At 54.6% G+C, this 16,086-nt stretch overlaps 2 protein-coding genes across 2 annotated transcripts in view; both read left to right on the plus strand.

Annotated features, from left to right (window-relative positions):
• Nucleotides 1-11,498, plus strand: part of SIN3B (SIN3 transcription regulator family member B) — a 37,747-nt gene extending 26,249 nt beyond the window's left edge. The window contains exons 11-19 of the mRNA XM_037506104.2: nucleotides 32-270; nucleotides 1,028-1,211; nucleotides 2,264-2,867; nucleotides 3,333-3,502; nucleotides 6,135-6,308; nucleotides 6,607-6,699; nucleotides 7,720-7,814; nucleotides 8,589-8,793; nucleotides 8,946-11,498. Coding sequence (XP_037362001.1) covers nucleotides 32-270; nucleotides 1,028-1,211; nucleotides 2,264-2,867; nucleotides 3,333-3,502; nucleotides 6,135-6,308; nucleotides 6,607-6,699; nucleotides 7,720-7,814; nucleotides 8,589-8,793; nucleotides 8,946-9,176 — 1,995 coding nt within the window. The 3' untranslated portion in view covers nucleotides 9,177-11,498. The remainder of the gene's footprint in view (nucleotides 1-31; nucleotides 271-1,027; nucleotides 1,212-2,263; nucleotides 2,868-3,332; nucleotides 3,503-6,134; nucleotides 6,309-6,606; nucleotides 6,700-7,719; nucleotides 7,815-8,588; nucleotides 8,794-8,945) is intronic.
• A 2,979-nt stretch (nucleotides 11,499-14,477) lies between these two features.
• On the plus strand, nucleotides 14,478-15,885 carry F2RL3 (F2R like thrombin or trypsin receptor 3). The gene is made up of 2 exons (XM_037504403.1): nucleotides 14,478-14,590; nucleotides 14,850-15,885. The coding sequence occupies exons 1-2, from the start codon at nucleotides 14,478-14,480 to the stop codon at nucleotides 15,883-15,885; spliced, it is 1,149 nt and encodes a 382-aa protein (XP_037360300.1).
• The last annotated feature ends 201 nt before the right edge of the window (nucleotides 15,886-16,086 follow it).

The raw sequence follows: 16,086 nt of genomic DNA on the forward strand, positions 1-16,086 counted from the left end.
TGGGCGATCCTTTCCTGCCTTCCTTTCATAGTTAGATGTTGTCCTGGAGACCAACCTGGCCACCATCCGGGTGCTGGAGAGTGTGCAGAAGAAGTTGTCTCGGATGGCGCCTGAGGACCAAGAGAAGTTCCGACTGGATGACTGTCTGGGTGGCACATCGGAGGTGATCCAGCGCCGTGCCATTCACCGCATCTATGGTGACAAAGCCCCAGAGATCATCGAGAGCCTCAAGAAGAACCCTGTCACTGCTGTGCCTGTCGTTCTGAAAAGGTGCCCTCTGCTCCTGGCCCCCCACCTGCTTGGGCCCCAGGGGCTCATTAGTACTGTTGTCACAGGCATATCTTCAAAGGGCCCCAGGGCCTGGGCTGGCACTGTATTTCCAGTCTTCTTTCATTCTCTGTGCACTCCCGTGAGGGAAGCACAGTGAACACTGTGTTCTGCCTTGAGCATTATCATATCCAAATCATATCTATATCTAGCATGTTCTGCCTTGAGATTATCATATACAATTATTTGTGAATTTCAAACTATTTCAAAACACAGCAGCACCCTGTACACCATGGTGTGCCTGTTACTTGCTAACATGTCTCAGAGGCCTCCCTGCACCATTATTGATGAAGTAGCTGCCTCTACTGGTGCTGTGCTTGGCACTGGGGTGGCAGACTGAGCAAGGCCAACACTGTCCTTCCCTTGTGGAACTCAGAGTCCAGCAAGGGCGCCCCATGGTTTGTTTAACAACCACATGGAGTGTGGTCAGGGTCCTGACCAGGGCAGGAAAGACATTGAGGGCAGCAGTATTGGAGAAACCATAAAACCAGCCTAGTCACTTCAGTGGGCCTCGTTCCCACTTTCCTGCTTTATTCATCATGGAACCCACTACACAGTCGGGCTGGTCTCCTCCTGAGATTGGGATGCATTGGGCCAGGGCTCTGGGTGGAAGACAGGTCGGCCCTGGGAGGGGTGACTCAGGCTGTCCCCCTGGGATACTCCCAGGCTGTCCCGGGCTGAGTCCCTCTGCCCCCTGCAGGCTGAAAGCCAAGGAGGAGGAGTGGCGGGAGGCGCAGCAGGGCTTCAACAAGATCTGGCGGGAGCAGTATGAAAAGGCATACCTAAAGTCCCTGGACCACCAGGCCGTGAATTTCAAGCAGAATGACACCAAGGCCCTTCGTTCCAAAAGCTTGCTCAATGAGATCGAGAGTGTCTATGATGAGGTGAGGCCTCCTTGGGCAGGTCTGAGCAGGCCTCGGGTGGGTTGCCGTACTCTGTGCCTGTTTCCCCAGCATCATCCTGCCAGGGCTGATAGGGATAAGTGCAGACATTTCTGTGACCTCAGCCTCTGGCCAACCTGGAGAAAGGATAGAGGATGGTAACAGCCCTGTCATTGTCAGCAGGGACTCCCAACGCCCCCGCTCCCCACACACACACACATGCACGCTCAGGCACAAGTGCATGCATGAGCACACACACACAAGCCAGGGCCTCCGTGGCCCTTCCTGTAGGTGACTCTACCTGTTTACCCAGTGTCACCCTACCAGGGCTGCCATAGGTTTGAGGACAGATGTTTCTGTGACCCCAGTCTCTGGCCAACCTGGGAGAAGGCTGGAAAGTGGCAGCAGCTCTGTCATTGTCAACAAGGGTTCTTAATACCAACCCCACACCGTCACCACCGCCGCCACCCCCCCCCCCCACACACACACACACACACGCTGTTCTGGGAGAAGGCTGGAAAGTGGCAGCAGCTCTGTCATTGTCAACAAGAGTTCTTAGCTCCCCTCCCCTCTCCCTACCACCACAGCCTCCCCCACACATACACATGCAAGCCTTTCCCATAGCAGCTTTCCTTTCTCTGCCACTGACCTAAGACCAGGCACTGTTAGAACCCTCAGCAGAAACATCCACTCTGGCTTACAGATCTTATTGTGCAGTTGTCCTCATTTTAGCATTGAAGAAACTGAGGCCCGAGAGGAGGCTGCTTGCCAGGGTCACAGGAAACTAGGTCTCCTATTGTACCACCTCCAGCCTCCAGCCAGGCCCTCCTGCTAGCATTGGTGCATACAGGTTTCTAGGCCTGAGCCAAAGAACTGATGCCAGGCCAGGCTCTCAGGCCTCCAGGTACATGGGTAATGGGAGGTTGGTCCATTTGGTCCAGATCAGAGTGTGATGCCAACAGATGCCCCAGGCTCCTACTTTGTAGCTCTACCCTAATGCTACCTCTCCCGTGTTTGCTTCGGCAGCACATATACTAATGCTACCTCTCCCCTAGCACCAGGAACAGCACTCAGAGGGCCGCAGTGCCCCCTCCAGTGAGCCGCACCTCATCTTTGTGTATGAAGACAGGCAGATCCTGGAAGATGCAGCTGCCCTCATCAGCTACTACGTGAAGCGACAGCCGGCCATCCAGAAGGAGGACCAGGGAGCCATCCACCAGCTGCTGCATCAGTTCCTGCCCAGCCTCTTCTTCTCACAGCAGCTGGACCTGGGTGCATCAGAGGACTCTGCTGATGAAGGCCGGGGCAGCCCTCAGGGGCAGAATGCAGACCTTGGTGACCGGAAGAAACCGGCACCTGAGCAGCAGGGCAGCTCCCCGGAGGAGAAAGGAGCTCCAGGGGAGGCGCCAGCTGCCGAGCAGCCATCACCACTGCATAAGCCGCTGGATGATGTCTACAGCCTCTTCTTCGCCAACAACAACTGGTACTTCTTCCTGCGCCTGCACCAGACCCTGTGTTCCAGGCTCCTGAAAATCTACCGTCAGGCACAGAAGCAGCTTCTGGAGTACCGCGCTGAGAAGGAGCGTGAGAAGCTGCTGTGTGAGGGCCGCCGTGAGAAGGGCAGCGACCCCGCCATGGAGCTGCGGCTGAAGCAGCCCAGTGAGCCCAGGGGACATTTGGGAGGGGGCAGGCCAAAGCATCTTAGTGAGCTGGGTAGGGACCTGGAGCGGGGCAAGTAGCTATGACCAAGCACCCCAAAGGTTTGGGTTCCCAGCCTGTATCAGAGAAGTCAGTTGTATTTTTACTGACTTTTCATTTGAAGTAATTATCTTAGATGAGACATATCAAGTGGGAAGTAGCAAAAACATTCGCCGGTACCTTACATGCTCCCACTGTGGTAGCATGCTGGGTGGGACCAGGGCACCCAGTGTGCTCCCTCCCTTCTGGGTGTGAGGCTGTAGATAGCGTCCTCCTGAGCCTGCCCTCTGGTCCACCCCATGGATTGAAGACCATATTGGGAAGGATGGTGGAAGGAGGCAGAATGTGGCTCCTGTGTTGGTGGAGATGTAGGTGCACCTGGCTGGTAAGTGCCTGTGACCCTAGTGGCTATGCCTGCCTCCCCAGGTGAGGTGGAGCTGGAGGAGTACTACCCGGCCTTCCTGGACATGGTGCGGAGCCTGCTGGAGGGCGGGATTGACCCCACACAGTATGAGGACACCCTGCGAGAGATGTTTACCATCCATGCCTACGTGGGCTTCACCATGGACAAGCTGGTGCAGAGCATCGCCCGGCAGGTAAACAGCCTAAGACACTGGGGTACCCCACCCTCCTCCACTTTGAAGACCCACATGTACACCACTGCCTGCTGTGCTTGTGGCCCCATGATTATAAGTTCCTTTTATTTTTAAATTGAGGTAGAATTCACATAATGTAGAATTCACTATTTTAAAAGTTAGTGATTCAAAGGGAAACCCTATCCCATGAGCAGTAGCTCCCCATCTCCTGGCCCCACAACCTCCTGGCCTCTCACAACCACCAGTCTGCTTTCTGCCTGTATTTGCCTATTCATATGAATGGATCACATACCATGTGGACTTTTGTGTCTGGTCTCTCACTCAGCATCATGTTTTCAAGGTTCATTCCCATCATTTGTGTTTGTGTGTGTGTGTGTATGTGTGTGTGTGTGTAGCATTCCTTTTTATGACTAATATTCCATTGTATGTATAGTCATATGTCACTCAGTAACAGAATGCATTCTGTGAAAAGTGTTATCAGATGATTTCATTGCTTGTGTGAACACCAGAGTGTAATGACAGACCTACATAGTATGACCTACTGTGCTCCTAGGCTAGATATAAGGCCCTCATTGTACATCGTACTTGACCAGAATATCATTATGCCTCTCATGACTGAATACATCACATTTTATTCATTAGTTACCCATTGCTGGACAGTTGGGTTGTTGCCACCTTTTGGTGATGTGAGCAGTGCCACTGTGACATGCACATACAAGGAATTGTTTGAGTCCCCGGTGGACAGACTTTATTGAGGATAATTTGCACCATTGTGAATAACCCTTCCCCACATATCTCCTGGGGGGAAATATCAGTGATGTTTGTCAGTATTGTTTATGGTAGCAGAAGAATTGCCCACAGCTAAATGTCCGCCAGAGGAAACAGGTCACGTAAATATAAACTGCCAAGTCTCGAAGGTCTGGAACATGAGTCCTGCTGGGTTACCACTGGAGTTGTTCAGCTTGACTTGTTTCCTGATTATCAAGTAAGGCTATTCACTTTAAGGCGGAAATGAAGATGGGGAAAGAATAATGGCATTACTTTCCCACCCAGATCCAGTCATTTGAAATATTTTAGAATCTAGAATTATTTCAAGCATTTCCTTCCAGGTTTTTAAAGCATTTTATTGAAGTAAAGCACACATAGAGAAGTGTCCAAGTTCTGAAAATGCAGCTTGGTTGGTTTTCACAGACAGCCCCCCTCCCTTGCCCCCTTGTGTGCACTCCCCATCTATGGGCAGATTCCCTGGTTTCCAGCTGCATGTGAATGGAAGCACACAGCATGTCTGACTGCATACAGGCAGTGTGATTCTGGGAGAACCTCTCTTTCGAGATGCTGTGGCTCCTCCATTCCTCTCCCTGGGAAGGCTCTGGGGAACACGCCCTCACTGGGCCCTTACAACTGTCATGTTTGTCTCCTGGTAGCTGTCCAAGCCCATTTTCCTAGCATCCCTGGGTGGGGTGCCAGTGCGTGCCTCTGCCTTAGAGCTCAGCTTCCTGGTGCATTTGTCACCGCCTAGTGCTTGGGTCAGTGCTTGCCTCAGGGTCTATCTTCCTAGACCAAGGGGACTGTGGGACCACATTGTGACGTTGCATTTCCCCGGTGGCTCATGGGGTCAGCATCTCTGTCCTTCTGTGGCCCTTTGGACACAGGGCTTGTGACGAACCCATCCACACTGCCCTTTTTCCTGACACCCTAACCTCGTCTTACACCGCCTTTGTTTCCCTTCAGGGGCAGGAATGAACCTGCCCCTAGCACTTTAATTAATGCTTTTAAAAAATTCCCCTCTCTAAAATGTATATTGTAGAACTCGTTAAAAATGAAATTAAAAAGAAGATAAGCAGTAAAAATGGAGTTGTGTAGCTGGTGTTGTAAGGGAGCCAGACCCCCAGATGTGGTACCTTAAAGCCTACTGGAAATCCCCTGGGCCAGATGCCTGCAGGACCCGCTCCACATCCTTGTGGGCCGGGTCCATGTTCTTTGCCTCTTTTTTGTTGTTGTTAATTAGCATTGCTTGCTTTCAGTAAGAGCAGCCAGTGTTTATTGGGAAACTTGTGTGTGCCAGCCGCCAGGAGATTCACATGTCCACATGTCATCCTGTTCACCCAACAAAGCGTCATGTGGGGAAGAGCCTGACTTCCTGAGTCTGCCCCACAGCCGGTGCCCCATGCCAGTTCCATCTAACCCTGTGACCCCCACTTGTTTTGTTACTCATTTTTCCCTAAAACTAAATATTTGAAATGTGCTTGTAGGAATTAAAGAAATTGTGTTTATTGCTGAACATGCAGGGAAAAATAACTACCTGCAATAGTGCCACTTTTATATAATTACCATTCCCATTTTGGCACCTTTTTTCCCATACTTTGTGAGTTCTCATACTCAAGCAGGATTTGCATTCTAGTCTAGTTTGGTCTGGTCTAGTTGAACCTGCTTTCTTTGTCTCTGGTCTCCTAGGCTCTGGTCTAGACTAGTTTGCTCTACCCTGAGCTAGTCTGCATCCAGTTGCTGCATCCCTGTGTTGGCTTTGGTGCATGTTCCTAGGTGCAGGGACTCCAGCAGGAGGTGAACACAGGGCTTGTGCTTCACCCCTCCTGGGGGTGCCTGCCCGGCACCCTGAACTCTCCTCCCGCAGCTGCACCACCTGGTGAGCGATGACGTCTGTCTGAAGGTGGTAGAGCTCTACATGAATGAAAAGAAACGGGGGGCTGCAGGTGGGAACCTGTCCTCACGCTGTGTCCGTGCCACCAGGGAGACCAGTTACCAGTGGAAGGCTGAGCGGTGCATGGCGGATGAGAACTGCTTCAAGGTAAGGGGTCAACCACTAGGGCTGGGGTACCAGGAGTGCCTTGTAGGAGAGGGGTGCTGCAATTAGGCCAGTGGGTGGGTCTGAGGTGGACCACAACTCAGCCACTGGCCAGCTGATACCATGTGCTTTTTGGGGCTGCAGGACACTGCCTCAGCCTAGAGAGTGCCTAGTGCAAGGTCCCTTGAAGAAGGATAGGGCCTGAAGCTTGGCAAAGACAGGTCATTGATGACCTTTGACCTTGTCCTGTGCCAGCTGGGCCATCCTGTGACTTCAGGCTCTTCCTCCCCTGGGTCCCCAGGTGATGTTCCTCCAGCGCAAAGGGCAGGTGATCATGACCATTGAACTTCTGGACACCGAGGAAGCACAGACAGAAGACCCCGTGGAGGTCCAGGTGAGACCCAGCCCTGTGTTCTGTGCCTTGTGCACACTGTGGGCCGCCCCATGAGGCCCATGCACATGCCGGCCAGGCACAAACCCAAGTCGTCCACCCAGAGAAACCTCACATGCAGGATGAAAGGTCTCTTTGGAAACCCAAGAGGGGGTGGGAACTGTAGATGACCACTCAAGAGCCAGTGGGTATGTCCCATGGCAGTAGGGCCAGTGAGAGCCAGCCTTACTCCTCCCCCACATCCCTGGCTCCTTCCCATCTGCTGCTGTGACACCCCCATCCTGCTCACCGCGGCTGTGGGGTCTTAGACTCCTGATCCATACTCCCCATGTCTAAATATCAAGAGGGCTCTGAGCCTGATCTCTGACCACCAGGAGGGAACCTGCCAGGCCTGCACTGTATCGTACATTCCTCTTGGTGCCATTGTGTCCGTAGAAGCAGACCTGTAAGCCTCAAGCCTCCTTCACAGCTGGGTCTTACCCTATTGCCCTCACAGCCACCAGTGCTCCTGGCCTACTTCAGGGCACTCCACACAGGAAATGCTTTCCAAAATAAGTGAGGGTGGGGGGCTATACACCCTGCCTCCCTTCTCTTAATTTTCTACAAATGTGGAGGGGCCTTGGTTTTAATGGGGTAGTAAGCAGATGATAGTCCATGGACAAGCCAAGCCACCCAAGGTACACATGGGTGTCCTGTGATCCCCACCTGTTACTTATCCAGCCCCTACCTGGTTTACCCCTTTCTTTACTTGCTATGCAAGTCCTGATGCCCGTTCCTGCCCCCACCCCTGTCTGCTGTCCATGTCAGGCTCCCGCTCCATCCCACCCCCATGTGAACCTATCACAAGATGAATACAGAAAGAACCCAACAGGGATTTAGTCACTCAAATATGACACCAGTCTGAGTCTCCCTAAGTCTTTGGGGAAGTGGGGTTGAATCCCTGGGAGCCCTGAGCTCAGGTCCTGGCTGAGGGCCTACAACCCTGATGCAAGGCTTCACGCTCTTGTCCCTGTTTCCCTGCAGCACCTGGCTCGCTATGTGGAACAGTATGTGGGGACTGAGGGTGCATCCAGCTCGCCCACTGAGGGCTTCCTCCTGAAGCCTGTGTTCCTGCAGAGGTAAGAGGATCCATGGTGGACTCAGGGAGTCCCCTGTTCTTGGTGAGGCTGAAAGACAGTGCATCCTCTATCCGAGAGCACTTATTGGACACCTGATATGTACCGAGGTATGGTGCTGCCCTCCTGAGGCTTACAGTCTAGGGTGACCAGAGCTACACGTGAGAGCAGTCCCAAGATGATGAGGTCCACGCTTATCAAGGGAATCCACTCTGCCCGAGAGATCTGAGACCCCAGATGCATAAGTCAGAGGAGGAGGTGAGAGCCTAGAGGGAGAAGCTTCCAGAAATGGCAGTTATCAAGTCAGGGGCAGGGGTGACCACCATATCAGGGTTTGGGACTTTATGATCAATGGGGGCCATTAGTGGGTGTTTAGATTTGAATGGGGACCACTTTCCAAGTGGGAACCAATCTGGGGGAGCAGTCCCAAGGGTCCCGGGCTCATTGATAGGAATTAATGAGGGTCCCTAAGCAAGGAGGGGTTTCAGGAAGGAGGGAAGCTTACCAGATGTGGAGGGAAAGGAGACCCAGGGGAGGAAGCTCCTGCTGGAGGAACCAGAGGAAGAAAACGCAGGTGGCTAGAAGTTCCTGGGGGGAGCAGATTGGTGGGGGCTCCATATTGCCAGCACCAGGCAGGACTAAGGTTTGTTTTTGCTGCATTTGAGGTTGGGTGACAATTTTTCGGGGTTCCAGTTTGCATTTCCCCAACATCTGGGTAATTGGACATATTATGGGTCTCGAGGATTTCCTACTCTGCAAATCTTCCTCTCACCCCAGGAACCTCAAGAAGTTCCGAAGGTGGCAGTGTGAGCAGGTGCGGGCCTTACGGGGGGAGGCCAAGAGCTCCTGGAAGCGGCTGGTTGGGGTGGAGAGCGCCTGCAATGTGGACTGCCGCTTCAAGCTCAGCTCCCACAAGATGATGTTCATCGTGAACTCTGAGGACTACATGTACCGCCGTGGGACCCTCTGCCGCGCCAAACAGGTGCTCCTCTGCCCAGCCCTTGGTCATCTGGGAGTGTCTACCCCCAGAGATCCAGCCCATCACCATCTGTGGGTTCCTGGGTCCTGAGATCCAGCCCATGGCTGTCCTGGGTACCTGGATGTCCTGACTCCCTTCCTCCCTGCCCCCTGCAGGTGCAGCCCCTGGTCCTGCTGCGGCACCACCGGCACTTTGAGGAATGGCACGGCCGCTGGCTGGAGCACAACGTGACAGTGGAAGCAGCCAGCCTGGTGCAGGACTGGCTGATGGGTGAGGAGGATGAGGACATGCTGCCCTGCAAGACACTGTGTGAGACAGCGCATGTGCACGGCCTGCCGGTCACCCGCTATCGCGTGCAGTACAGCCGCCGCCCCGCCTCGCCCTGACACTCCATGGCACCACCTCAAGGTTCGGCCTGAGTATATATCAGGCGTCTCCATGAACAACCTGCAGGAGGAGAGGATTCCCAGCCTTGCTGCTGGGCTGCAGCCTCCAGAAACGGGGAGGGGCATGCTGGCCTCCATCCTATGCTGTCTTCCCCTCAGCTTGCAGATGTGCCAAACCTGAACCCTGCACTTGAATTCTGGGGACTCTGTCCCCACTGTAAGTGGGAGGATCAACACGGGGCTGCGGAGCAGGGATTGCATTCATGTCCCTGACTGGCCCTTCATATGTGCCAAATCCCTAGGCAGGGTTACCGGTCCTTCTGTGCATACGGTTTCTAGAAAAGTCAGTGACAAGCCATTCAAGGGCACTCATGGGGGGTTGGGGGTGGGGTGGGGCAGTTATCAGTGTTCAAGAGACCCCCATCATGGAAGGAGTCGACTCAGTTGGGCCTGCTTGAAAAACATGTCCTTTCCAAGTGGTTCTGAGAGCTTCTGGAATTATCACCTGCATCTGACCGTTTGGGCATTGACTTGGCCCAGCTGACCCTGGGGGTCCTTAGTCACTTTAAGGCCTGAGAAGCCCTTCCATCCAAACTGTTGGGATTTCACTTTTACATCAAGACATGGAGTGGGCTGGGGACACCAGAACTGCCTGGAAGATCCCACTCTGGGATAAAGAAAGGCCAAACCCCACATTGATTCTACAGTCAGACTTGGGGTTATTAGGACATGATCTCCACCAGATGTTCCTACCAAGCTCATGGGCCCCACACTGGAGGACCCTGGATATTCTATAAACATATATGCACACACATATTTATTCCTTCTCACTCCCTTAGTGGTTGTAACTTTGCAACAGCCAGGTCTCGCAGCTTCTTTGGGTGAAAGTCCCTTTCACGGAACTCCGCATGTCACCCTTATATCCAGGTCCCATAGCTGCCACCGGGAGAGGTGTGGCATGAGGGACTCACAGTCAGTCTCCTGCAGAGGCATCGAAGGCTGCTGTGCCACTGCCACCAACCTGTACCATGAAACCTCTGGTCAGACCCCTGGCTCAGAGAGGTGACCCACGACTGTGAGCCTGGAACAGCCCCGTGCAGCCCTCATCCTGAGAGCCAGCAAGTGGAGACATTTCTAGAAGTTACCTGTGGGACTCAAGGTTGGTGAAACCTTGACTCTTAGGTCTGGGCAATTCCGGGCCAGTCTGTCCCACTAGGGTCTCCTGCCTGTGTTTCCTCAAGTGTAGCCCAGGCACTTTGGGCATCTTTGTTTTGTAAGAAGGGGATTCTTGTGCGGATCCTGCACCAGACCCTTGGCAGCCTGCCTCCTGGGGACCCCCTGTCTGTGCCTCAAATGGACTGGATGTGATCAGATCCCACAAAGTCCCCAGCTATCCAACCCCATCCTCCCCCTCTCCCCCCCCCAGCATGCTTCTAGGGAGCGCCTCTCATTTTTTGAAGAATTTCTGTTCCAGGCCTTGTACTTCCTTTGCAGCTGTTTTGAATGTAGTTTTCCTTTTCTATTTATTTGCACATTAAACTGAAAAGGTGAATATTGATGTAAAGCTGAAAAGGTAAATATTGATGTAAAGCTGTGAGGTTCCCGCAGTCGTTTCCTTAAGGCAGTTTCTCCCAGCCAGGTTGGGGGGTTAACTCTGCATGTGCACTAGCAGTTGCCACACCCCACCTGCAGAGCCTCGCAGCTTCACTGCACATGTGCTTGGGTTCCTGGTCCCATGGAGGCATTGTTCCACCCAGAGAATGTCTCGGATATTCATTCCCAGCTCAGTTTTAGTTTTCAGTGAAAATAGGAGGTGTCTTCTTCAAGTATCATTTTGCACAAAACCCAGTTAATACTGTGGTGTTTGCTCTGAGCTTTCTCAACTTCTGTGTGTCCAACCACGCCAGCACAGGATCTCCTAGCCCCACAATACCACTCTCCCAGCTCTCTGGCCTCCCCTCCTGGCAGGGACCACCACCGTTTCCTCTCACCCTCTGAGTCTGTGCCATCACTGTCACCTGAGCTTCAGAGCTCTCCACCAGGCCCTGCCTTTCAGTTGCCTCCCGGGAAGTTCTCTGGAGCCCACCTCCCTCCAGAGAAGGGTGCTTTTGGGCACTTGGTGAGCAGGCTTGTGCTGCCTCAGAGTTTTTACTGGGCCTACATCAGGGTGCACAGGGCCCCCTCCATACCCACAGCCAGGCCTGCCTTTGTCAGCAGCACTGAGATGGGAAGGCTAGGGTGCTCCTGGGAAGGGTGCTGGGGTCTAGGAGTCTTAGTGGCCACAGTGATGTGCAGAATTCTGAGATGGCCATGGAGTCCCACAAGGATGGAAACTCCCCCCACCCCCCCTCCCACCCCCGCCAAAGAGTCCCGCCTTTGTGGGTACGACAAGCTTGGAGGGAAGGTATTTCTGGCCCAGAAGATGCCAGCTCCATATTAGGTAAAGGGGCCTGGCCAGTAACACCCAACCTGCACCATCGTGAGGCCCTCAGCAGAGCACCCACCCAAGGAGGCTCCGGATCCTCAGAACTCAGTTGCTCTAAGCCCTGAGTCTGTGGATCAGACAGCAGCAAAGAGCAACCCTGGTCAATAAAGCTGTCCTGCCTCCTCTGTGAGCAGGGACAAGGTGGGTTGCCCTCCCTCCCCCTGCCCAGCATGGTGGAGGGGTGATGGTGGAGGGTAGGGGTGCTGGAGGGGTCAGTAGGGTGGAAATGCAAACCATCTGGAGTTAGGGGCTAAACCAATGACCTTGGGTATGACCTTGCTTCCCTCCCACCCCACCCTGGATTCACACATCCTCTCAGGCTGTCCAGAGGAGGTACATTTGTAGGTGCCTCTGGCTTCAAAGTACAACATAAAGGAAACACAATTTCCACAAAGGCAGCTAACTAGGAACTCTTGAGCTGAAAGGATTTGAGGTGCTCTGACTCTTCCACAGACCCCCACCTTCCAATGGAGAGTGAAGTGGAGGAGAGGTGGTGGGGAAAGATCACTTGGGAGGGGGTGTACGCCTAGGCTCCAGGCTGGGCTGGAGGGTGAAAAAGTCACTGACTGAGGTTCGTTTGCCTTTTTTGTTTGTCACTATTTAAAAAGGTTCTAAATTTTGATAAAATACACATAAAATTTACCACATTAACCACTTTAAGTGTAGCAATAAAATGTGGCAATAAAAGGCATTCACATTAAGGTGCATCCTTCACCACCCTCCATTCCCAAAACTTCCTCATCTTCACAAACCCAAACTCTATCCCCATTAAACAGTCCCCCAGCTGCGCCTCCCCACCCACCCTCCTTTCTGCCTCTAAGAATCTCACTCCTCCAGGCCGCTCATGGGAGTGGGGTCACGCAGCATCTGGCCTTGTGTCTGGCTTATTTCACTCAGCACAGTGTCCTCAAAGTTCACCCATGTTGTGGCCTGTGGCAAAATTCCCTTACTTTTTAATGCCTAATTTAAACATGAGTTTTTGTGGAAAGTGACACACAGTAAAAAAAAAAAAATCCATCAGTACAAAAAAACATGTAGAGAAAAGTAGGCAGCCAAGTCAAGTCCTTTCCCAAAGGCGACTGCCCCCAGCATCGCCCACAAGGTGCCCCCCATAGCTGGTCAGCTGATTGGAACAGTGTGGGCACGAACAGTCCTACTCGACATATTTGGCGCTGGCACAGGGTCATTTCTGTGGGGGATGGGTTGATGGGCATAACCCCCCCTCCCTGCCATGCTGCCTGGAGCACCCCTGTCCAGATGTCTTCCTACGCTCCATGTCTGCATACATTCCTAGACACGCATGCGTGAGTCACACTGCTTCCCTCCCAGGGGCTCCAGTCACCAGGTACTGCCAGCATGGGTTTCCTGCTCTGCCTTCTGCTCCTGGTTTTCCTGTGCACCAAGGGCATCATGGGTCATATGTCACCAAGACATTGGTGTGGGGCTGAATGTGTTGTTGGTGTAGGTGGAAATGGCTCAGAAATGGGGGAGAGGATACCTGCCCCAGCTGGAGCTCTCTGGACCTCGTGACCCGGGCTGGGGGGTGGGGGGGGCAGGGACTCAGCACCTCAGCCTCCATGAGTGACTGCCTTTGTCCAGGCAGGACTGCTCAGTCACTTCCTGGCTCGACCCTGTATCCCCAAGTGTGTGACAAGATTAGGGTTTTCTGCTCCGGGCATGGCCACATCGACCCCTCTGCCACCCCTAGCTCATCTCTTCTCCCCTACCCCCACCCATGGAGTCCTGCTGTTCCCAGTCCCTCCCCTAGCCCAGGCCTGGCCACAAAGGACAAAGGATCCCCAGAGTGTCTAAGTCCTCTCTGGGGGCTGGAGAGGCATTAGAGGGACTGTGTTTAGGATAGAAAAGGAGCCTCAGTTTCTTCATCTACACAGCAGCCCACCTCTGAGTGGACAGACATGGAGGGGCCAGAAAGGGAGGGCCCTGGGGAGGGTAACCTAGGGGTCCCTCTGACCTGGATGTGCCTGGCACCTGTCTGGGCTAGACATGGCATGACCACAGCCTCTGGTCACACCTGGGATCCCCCATTTGCGGATGGAGCCAGGGCACCAGAGGAAGGGGTATGAGAACCGGGAATAGGCGTCTCCCAGCAGGAGCTCCCCTCAGGCACCCAGGCCAGCATATGGTCAAGGGGCTCTGGCTGAGGGCTGACAGCCCTCAACTATCTTCAGCAGATCCAAAGCTGTCTAGGTATCTCCCATCTCTGCCCAGGGGACGGTGCGGGGCTTGGGTGAGGCAGCAATAAGGCAAGGCAGCTCCACAGAGGCCCTGGAGAATTCCACTGGGGGTGGGAAGTGGGGGAACTCATTCACCTGACTTCTGGTGTGGGGAGGGAGGACTCTCCTGCTTGCCAGAGAAACGAGGTGAGTGGAAGCTCATGAAGAGCCAGGAAACCCCAGGGGAGGACATGAATGGCTGGCTTCTCTGGTCAGCAGGAAGAGGCCACTTATCCAACAGAGGCTTCCTGCAGCAGACAGGGGCTAAGGAAAGAGGCTGTCACCTGGGACATTCTCCCCCATCCTGCTGGCCTAGTGCTACCCCCACTCCAAGAGACACCTCTGGCAAATTGAGTGACCCTGGCCAGCCACCAGGTCTCCTCAGACCATGCTGCAAGCCTCCCTTGGCTCACTGGGGGCAGGGGTGTGCCCTACTGGTTTATCTCACCCAGGCTTTTCACTCCTCCCCAGACACTCAGGAAGCGGGGGTGGAAGGGGGACCAGTGGGGGTGGCAGTGTTTAACCCGGCAGGAAGCCCAGGTCACAGCCTCTGCCCAGAGCTGCTCGTCCACCGCCAGCATCATGCGGGGGCTCCTGCTGCTGTGGCTCTTGGCGCTGGGGCTGGGCCTGGAAGGTGGTCTCCAAACCCACAGTCTCTACGACGAGGGTGGGAGCACAGGTGGAGACAATGGTGAGTGACCCTAGGTCCTGCCACTAGGACTGGGGGTGGCCGGGACATCAGGGAGCTGGGAGGGGGCCCAGATCTGGGATGGGAGATGGAGTTGGTGGGAAGGTCCTCCATAGAGGCGTTTATGTCCAGTTCTGTCCCACCTGACAATAAACTCCCAGACTACAGCCCTATGGAGGGACCAGCTGGGAATCTGGGTAACTCCTGGGCTCAAGGACCTCCATCCCCTTCCCTCCTCCAGACAGCGCAGTAGAGTCTTCGGCCAGGCACCAAGGGATACATCCCGGCCTGCGCAGCTTCCCTGGCCAGATCTGCACCAATGACAGTGACAGCCTGGACCTCTCTGACAGCTCTCGGGCGCTTCTGCTGGGCTGGGTGCCCACCAGGCTGGTGCCTGTGCTCTATGGCCTGGTCTTGGCAGTGGGGCTGCCCACCAATGGCCTGGCACTGTGGGTACTGGCCATGCGGGTGCCGAGGCTGCCCTCCACAGTGATGCTGATGAACCTGGCAGCTGCGGACCTGCTGCTGGCCCTGTCACTGCCACTGCGCTTTGTCTACCACCTGCGGGGCCAGCGGTGGCCCTTCGGCGAGGCTGCCTGCCGCCTGGTCACAGCTGCACTCTACAGCCACATGTATTGCTCTGTCCTGCTGCTGGCTGCCATCAGCCTGGACCGCTACCTGGTCGTGGTGTATCCGCTGCGGTCCCGAACCTTTCGAGGCCGATGTCTGGCCACTAGGCTCTGTGCTGCAGCCTGGCTGGTGGCAGTCGCCCTGACCCTGCCCCTGATGCTGCAGCGGCAGACCTTCCTCCTGTCACGCTCTGACCACATGCTCTGCCACGATGCGCTGCCCCTCGGCGACCAGGCCACCTATTGGCGGCCGGCCTTTATCTGCCTGGCCGTGATAGGCTGCTTCTTGCCGTTGTTGGTCATGCTGCTGAGCTACGGGGCCACCCTGCGCATGCTGGCCGCCAGTGGACAGCGCTACAACCACGCGCTGAGGCTGACTGGGCTTGTTCTGGCCTCAGCGTTGGCCTTCTTCACGCCCAGCAACGTGTTGCTGCTGCTGCACTACTCGAACCCAGGCCCAGAGGCCTGGGGGGACCTGTATGCCGCCTACATGGCCAGCCTGGCGCTCAGCGCCCTCAACAGCTGCGTGGACCCCTTCGTCTACTACTACGTGTCAGCCGATTTCAGAGCCAAGGTGTGGGAGGGGCTATTCCGCCGGGAACCTAGCACCACCTCCAACTCCCGGGAAGTGGGAGGCGCAGGGACAGGCACCCGGTCCTCTTCACTTGTGTGACCACCCCGCAGAAGATGGGGTGTCCAAGGAGGGGACTGAATGGGGTTGATTAGCCTCAGAAAGTGAGTTGACTTGGAAATAGTGTTTTTACAGGTGTAATTACTAAGACAAAGGCCACATTGGAGAAGGTGGGCCCTAAATCTGTCAGGACTGGTGTCCTTATGAGGATACAGGGACACACATCATGTGATGATGGAGGAA

This window comes from Talpa occidentalis, unplaced genomic scaffold, assembly GCF_014898055.3.
Source record: "Talpa occidentalis isolate TD23 unplaced genomic scaffold, MPIMG_talOcc4v2.1 talOcc4.12, whole genome shotgun sequence".
Lineage (NCBI taxonomy): Eukaryota > Metazoa > Chordata > Mammalia > Eulipotyphla > Talpidae > Talpa > Talpa occidentalis.